At 33.3% G+C, this 8,214-nt stretch overlaps 1 protein-coding gene across 1 annotated transcript; it reads right to left on the bottom strand.

The window, feature by feature from the left end:
• Positions 1-5,476: 5,476 nt before the first annotated feature.
• LOC128205494 (uncharacterized) lies at positions 5,477-7,048 on the bottom strand. The gene has a single exon (XM_052907188.1). The coding sequence runs from the start codon at positions 6,921-6,923 to the stop codon at positions 5,844-5,846; it is 1,080 nt and encodes a 359-aa protein (XP_052763148.1). The 5' UTR covers positions 6,924-7,048; the 3' UTR covers positions 5,477-5,843.
• Between the last annotated feature and the right edge of the window lie 1,166 nt (positions 7,049-8,214).

Raw genomic sequence — 8,214 nt, 5'->3', positions numbered from 1 at the left:
TTTCCCGCAACATTTACTAATCGAAGTTTCATCGGGGGGGGGGGGTCAAAATGCTACCCTTTTTGCAGTCCAAAGCAGCAAAGCTCAAATGCAATATTAACCTAAATATAGAAATAGTGATACACTTCTTGTACGATACATTTGACAACAGTATTTAAATTAAGAGAATGAAAATTACTCAGGCAAAAAGGACACACAAAAATATAAAATGTTTAACAATACAGTATAGTTTATGGAATGCACTGTTCTATTTTTGATAATGGAAATGCAACCTATACTGCATGCACTATAGTTCAATCAACAAATAAATGGTCTCAATATGTTTGATGAAAACTAACTCGAAATTTCCACGAATTTCACAGGCATTTTGTGAAATGTCTACATAAACGTATTGAAAAGAGGATTTAAAAACAGAATAAAACAAACACTATTAGTCTAGGTCAGATTAATTAATATTGAGATGACCATTTGGAATGATTCCTAGACTAAGCCCCATATGGGCTTAATGATCTTTATATGTCTCGGCTCGACGAATATAGTGTGCCGTGCATGAGTTCATACCTTTCGCATGTATTAAATAAATAATATTATATTAAGACTTTATGAGTTGAATATTGCATTTGAAAGAGACATGCTAGTTTTTTTTTAAAAGTTGGCAACTCAACTCGTAAAATGTAAATCTATATGACTTGTGATGAAAGATACCTATTTTTGATCAAGTATTCAACAAAACTTTATATTTATAGTTTGATATTCTTCGAATATTTAAGACTATATTGATTTACAATTGTGTGATAGGATAAAAAATGCTTTATGTCTTGTTTCAAACATAGCAACTTTAGAAACGCTAAGTGGACCTTCTGATGTCCACTTCCTCTATCAATGTTGTGCTGTTTAATATGTATGTCGAAATGTTATGAAATGCTATGAAAAAGACGCAACAGTGTTGTAAAACAATAACTAAAGATATATGTCCAGAATACTATATTATGGTATTTAAAAAATGGTTTTGCATATTTTGGATTTCTGAACCCTCTTATACAATAATTTGACAGATGGCTTCGCGGCTCCATTGGTGATTTTTCAATTGAACATTGTGTTGGGTTCAAATAAAAACTATTTGTACAAATATGTGGTTGAACATTTAGAAGTAAGTCATCACATTTCTTTGTTTAAAAATGAAGGAAATGTGTACTCGCATATCATCACTTTACAGGTATTGAATATTTAAAATGGCATCATCGATCGCAACCAAATGCGTGAAATTGTTCAAATCTCCTTGAACGATTTGGTTATATGTTTTTTTCAACGAGTATCTGAATGGTATGACTTTGCATTAAACAGAATATGTGTAACAAAAACAACATCAAGCTGGCATTCAAATTCAGAATTTCTTCAAAGGTTTGCAGTAGCTGTGTTTTTGTAATATTGAACAATTACCTTAAATGTGAAAGAAATATATTTAGACCATATAAAAGTTCACTATCTGTGTTAAGTTCGTGATCATAACATTTAAATTGGATATCGATATCGCACTATAGTATTTATCAAACTAGAAGTAAAAATCTTGACTTGAATGTGCGACCTTGATCCATGTACTATAATGGATTAAGTGTTATTTGTTGAAAGGCTCCATGACTCGTTTCCGTAAATTTGATTGTTTTTTTAAATCAGCAAAACATTGAAAATGTTTATTTTTAAATTTGTAGTCTGCTCTAAAAAAGTGCACCATTTATCAATTACCTTGTATTTCATTATACGATCGAGTGCGTAAGATATATTTGTAGAATAAAAGAAATTTAAACTCAGTGCAAACCGAAGTTCACTTGATTTTGTGCATTGTATTCATTCAGACGCAGACAACCGAAAAATATTTGACTTTTGAACATGTATTTAAATGTTCAAAATGAAAACCGACTTAACAGAAGCAGACGTGCGGTTTATCAGTTAAAAATAATGTTTTTCATGAGATCAAACCACAATATAACTGTTTAAGGAAATTTAAAGAACAAGCAGATTTGTTACAACGGCTTGAAATGTCCATCACTTGTACATGCGAGTTTTACATGATTTAATCATTTTTCGTAATATTCGCTGCTATATGTTGGTCGTCGACATTTGAACATATCAAAACACTTCCTTTATCAGGGCTCCCTTTAATAAGTTTGCAATTTTGTCATAAACTTATTAATTTGAAAACATGTGCTGATTCTTAATTTAATTTGAAATCATGAACATGTGTTTCTATAGGAATTACAATTGAATTGAATAAGTAAGTTTTCATTTGAAAAAATTCTGTTTACGTTTCACAAGTGCATCCAGTGCTTGATATTTTTACTTTCAACCATAAATACTGTCGCGTGTGAAAGATCATGTGTATAAATAAAGTAAGTGTATACGTCGTTCTCAAAGTAATCTGCAGTCTTTCACAGGATTCATTGTATTGGGCCATTAAACAGGAAGATATTAACATAAATGCGTGACACATAATTCAAAAGGAAAACATATTACCTGCGCAATAGAATACCTAGGTTAGCCAATACCTAGTTTTAAAGAAAATAGCAGTTTCCAGAGGCGTACAGCTATTTCCCCGATCGTAGTGCTGCAAACGTTACTCTTAGAACATGGGTGAAAAGAGGTTTCTGTATATGACCCAATAACAAAATATATCGTTACAATTTGATTATATCCACTTTCATTGTTTTGTACAGTAAAAAAATGAGGTGAAGAAAGGCAACTGAGTAGTTGGACATGCCGAACCCATTTTGGAAATAGAAAGTGTATTGCCAATATTCCCGACCCAGTTTCACAAACGTTCAAGGAGTGGTTTATATTTGCGATCTTCCTAAATGTTCTATTTAAACCAACTGCATGTTTGCCATACACTATGTCTATGCTTCTGTCTGTTGGATAGACACCATGAATAACTCATAGTAACTGCACCTATTATTCTTATTATCTAAATTATACTCAACTCGCTCGAGACGCGAAAGATGTATAGTCTTGATGTATTGAGTTTGTATAACAAATAGAGGTGATAAAACATAAAGGAAAACGGCCCTAACTGCAATGGTATTACAACTGACTATATTATATAACCTAATTATTAATCGATTGTGTCCTTAATATATATTGCAATAGTTTAATTTCAATGTAAATGATCCGATTAAACAGTTTGAGTATTTGATATCTGAAACAAATGCATTTTGGCAATCTCTCCGCTGGCATCCAATCATTTTTATGGTATTTTATTTATTTGAAATAGTTAAATAGCAGAAGTACCAAAACATTGATGAACGTGTTAACATAAGATTGCCATGCTCGTGTTTGTAATCACTATAATTGCAGATTAGTCAACGTTTGTTGTTCTGGGTATTGTAGTTTATTGTCTTGAAATTGATGCCATTTGACCAGTAAACAAATATTGTTGTTATAGTGTTACGTGTTCTGTCTTTTCGTCAGCGATGGTGTGATTTCTTGCACTTGAAACTGAAAATAACGTCATATTGTTTGTTTAAGTCATTCCTACTATAAGACGTATTTCGACTTGTCGCCATTCAATTTGATGCATGCATCTTGCACAATTGATACACGTTAACTGTTGTTATTAGGTTATTGTATACTATGTATAGTTTGTCTCGCATATCTTGCAAATGCAATGGTGCAGAAAGATGCAACACTTCAAATCTTCTCACGCAACAGTTGATGTTTACAGCCAAAATTATTAAACTCAAAGTATGTTCACTGAGATAAGAGCACAAATTGTCTACTCTATAAACCGGCGTTTGAAGAATGGCTACTAACACTGAGTATGGCTAGCTTTGTTATCACGCAACAATGACCTTGATTATCTTTGAGATGAGAGCTGTAGTTTTATACGAGACCCACCAACCCTTGGAATTCTACAACTCTGTGAAGTTTGATTGATATCCCATCAATAAAAATAACGAAAAGGTTGAGACAGCGTATTAATAGGCGGACTGATGAAATATTAGATGTTCGGTCTTTGGTTTATGATTCCATTAAATTCAGCAGAATCTTTTTTTGTACATTTCGGTTATAACGATTGCAATATCCGTATACTGCTCGAGTTTCCCATACAGTTCAAAGTGTTTTTGTTTCGTTTGACTGTTTGTTTTTGCCTAGCTTTCTTGAAATCCTTCTTTCTATACTATCATTGATATTCTGGTGCAAATGTTTGTTTTAGGTATATTTTATGGATTCTTTTAAGAAGTGTAAACATGTAAAGAAACTAATATGAAAACGTGCACACATTTAACATGATTCGCAAATAACGATAAAGTTATCTCTGTTTATATCCAAAACACAAATGCTGTATAATATAAATACCGAACCAAATTATCACTTAAGCCAGCTGGACTTTTTCACTTTCACAATGATGTTAATCTACTTTCAGACTGGGATTAAATGCATTGCATTTCCGTAGACTAGTAACGCCATAGTGGCCCATTCCCACTAATCGATTAGTTTTGGTACAATTACATGACGCTCATGAACGATATGAAAGTAAGTAGTCTATACAATACTTTTTTTTTGAATTTGTGATATTATAAACGATTCCTTTTCTAAGCAATATTCTTATGTTATATTATACATGCAATGAAGACAGATGCAAATATTTATTTTTGGTTTCAAATGAAATACAAATACTTCCTGATCTCTGTCTCTTACATTATGTTTCATTGTTCGCAAGATTTCTTTTGAATCCCTATCCTTTGAAGAGTGAATAGTTTTATGAAACAGGAAGAGAAATAAAATTAGTAAATACAAATAAAAGCATTTGAACAAACATGAATAGTCAAATCGGTGTATATCCAAACTTCAATTGATAAAATCTTACTGTCCGCACTCGTTTATCGTCTTCTTAAAATGAAACATGAAAGAGATTAAGGAAATTTATTTCTTTATTGTATAATGCTGAATATTTGTACTCAAAATGGAATAATACATATATCCGTACATTAAAGACTCATTAAATTCCCCTAGTTATAAGGAAATTTATATCGCCTGATTATATGAATACGTGGACGTCTATTTAATAGAATCAATTTCATATTCCATGATGTGTCTTTTATTAACATTTATCACTATTCGTTCTGATACATAAGTTACAGTCACCTGTCATAAATGTATTTGTACATGGATGTATCCCTTTTATCAATCAGTCGGCATGTTTACTTTGAATTTCGAGTCCTAAAACAGTTTCGTAAGGTCATATTTATACGTTCTGAAGTAATGTGATCCATATACGTCCGTAAGGCACTTAAGTAGGTTACGGACTACTGTATTTTGTGACTTTCATAAAGTGTGGGTTTATGATAGGAATGTAATGGGGAAAAAATAAGTTCAATTTTAATCATCCGTTAGTTTAAACATATTTATTGAGGAAAATAACACAAGACAACATATATACATCAATGAAAAACAAAGAATTTGATCGAAAGGATAGCTTATATAGATCATTTTCGTATGCATGTATACTTTACGAATCAGAAAAAGGTTGTCGCACAAAATATCATTTATTATATTTACCAATAAGATGAATATGTCTAAAATAAATGTAGAAGAATAATGCTATTATGAAATTTAAGTATTGTAATAAATCAAACATAGAGCAAGTTTTAAGTTGAGCGGTACTACAAATGAATATTGCTATAGTAAAATGTAAATATTTTAGTAAGTCAAACATATAGATAAAATGAGTTAAGCGCTCATAATACAAAATCATTAGAAACAGTAGAAGATTATGGGAATGATGTGTCTCATAGTAAACAGATTAGATGAATTTCAACGCACACATAAGCTGTTTAGAGAGTTAGTACTCAAATAAACCTCTTGGTAGAATCAATGTATGAGTAAACAATAGAAAAAAGCTGCGAGTTGAAGGGATCAGTAAATCGAACGTTACCCTTTAGCAATAAGTCGAGCGTGATAGCTGTACCAGGGACGAGCAAATTTATTGACTCGAACATATCCTCTCTGTAGGAGGTATAAAGGGGACAAAATAACATAAAATGGCGGACAGATTCAGAGTCACCACAGAGACAAGCTTGTAAGGAAATAATATTCTTCCGGTAAAGATCATAATTAAGTAGACTACAGTCTAGCCTAAGCCTAGTGTGATGGACTTGTAAACGCCTAGGGCCTGTGTTAAAATAATGAGGAACCTTAGGAGTATTACTAATCAGCCTTTTAAAACTTTGTATTGAGTCAGCGGACTTGAAACTTGAATCGAGAGTATTCCAAGCACGAATGGCAGACGGAACAAGAGAGTTATAGTATAGTGTGGATCTGCAATGTATAAGTGGAATATCCGAAGAGTTTCTAAGATTGTACCTAGGATCGGCTGGGCGTAAAGGAATGAGATTAACAAGGTATGTAGGACTAATATTGGATTTGATTTTAAACATAAAAATAAGTTTGTGGTTGGTGCGGCGATCTGAAAGGGGCTGCCAGTTCAGGTCACTGTAAAGTTTATCAATAGAAACTAGCTTTGTTGCACCTGTGACGATTCTCGCAGCCTCGTGTTGTATTTTGTCAAGTTCCTGCTTTTCCCCTGCAGTGCAGTTGTCAAATATAATATCGCCGTATTCAAGCAATGGTCGGATAAAGGTCATATTAATTGTCTCAAGGGTGAGACGATCAAGAGTAAACTTGAGCGAACGTAGAATATTAACACGGGACCATGCTTTGTCTTTGATATAATCAATATGGGCAGACCAGGAGCAGTCACTAGAAAGAAACATACAGGTGTCTAGTGACTTTAAGTTCACAAGCACTGAGAAAGCGAAGATGGTGTTGAACACTATTACCAGGGAAAACAACAGGGTTAAGAGACGAGTAAGTCTTGATCCTATGTCAAAGGTTTGTTGAGTAGGGGAATGAACAAACTCAAGGGGCATATTTAGGTTATATGTGAAACAAGTGTACAGAAGAGACGCAGTCGCATAAGGAAGTATACAACAGTGCGGTCGCTGAATTCATATCTGTTTACAGAGTAAAGTGTAATATCTTGGAGACACAATGAGTGAACAAAAATGTAAGTAAAAAGAAAAACGGAACAAAAATATAATGTTCCACGATACATGATAATGGTGAATTGGTCAAAACAATAGTGCATAAAATATCTTACAAATAGGACTTGTATTGTTTTCTCTTAAAATTTGGCAACAAAAGTACTTTATCTACACTATATATATTATAGTTATGAAAAATATTATGTTGGTATAATCCAAATGTTTAAAAACAAGTAACAATATCTTCAATATTTTATGGATATTACCAAATATATCTTTAAGGCTATATTTAAATATCAAGATCGATAATTTATATATTTAAACATAGCTTAGAGTGAATAGCTTATTATTTAATCAGTACGATGCATGTTATACCAGTTTATAAAAAGCATATGGTGACATAATAACACTGCTATTTTTCAAAGAATAGTAACGGATTATCTGTTCAGTCGTCACTTAGATAATTTATCAGTATTACAATCACTTTATAATAATAAAAGATAAATGATATGTTGAACATAATTGTTTAATTTAATAGTATATGATCACGGATGCAGAACGGCCAGTAAGACAAGATTACAATGAATATGGTACAGGTGAACTCGCCAGTTGACGAGCAAAATAACGATCGAAGTATACTGCAGAACAAAAAAGTCTGTGTCATATGACGAAAATGTGTATTATTTCTGCACCGCTGAGGCATAGGACATTGCAGGTAGAGCAGCGTACAGTTCATCAGGACAGTTAATAGCATGTATTTTGCCTGCCTTGTCCTTAATAAGCACTTTCCCGTCGGACGACCAAGCGCCTAACAGGTAACCAGTTTTGGCGTGTCTTCTAGCTTCATAAAGAAGAGAGCTTCGTTTTCTGGTGAGGTCTTCGTTGACGTAGACATACGAGTGCTCGCTAGACTTTTTGAGAGCTGATCTACGCTGGTACAGTTTTTGCCTAGAGCGATACGAGACGAACTTCACGATGATGTCGCGCGGCTTTTTATCGTTGCGCACCGGCCCAACACGATGGCTGCGGTCAATTTCTTCGATCGATAAGCCGCTCGAGACAGCATTAGATATGCCCAAAACGATGTCGTCAGTATTTTCGCTAGTCGTTTCTGCGACACCAGCAACACGCAAGCAATTTCGCCGACTATATTGTTCAGCTCTATCGGCTTTATTTT

Source organism: Mya arenaria, chromosome 10, assembly GCF_026914265.1.
Source record: "Mya arenaria isolate MELC-2E11 chromosome 10, ASM2691426v1".
Taxonomy (NCBI): Eukaryota; Metazoa; Mollusca; class Bivalvia; order Myida; family Myidae; genus Mya; species Mya arenaria.
Note: the sequence above shows the minus strand (reverse complement) of the source record. Positions and strands in the feature narration are given on the sequence as shown.

Excerpts from the sequence above, each read along its gene's own strand:
- LOC128205494 (XM_052907188.1), bottom strand. The coding sequence starts at position 6,923 with ATGCCCCTTGAGTTTGTTCATTCCCCTACTCAACAAACCTTTGACATA.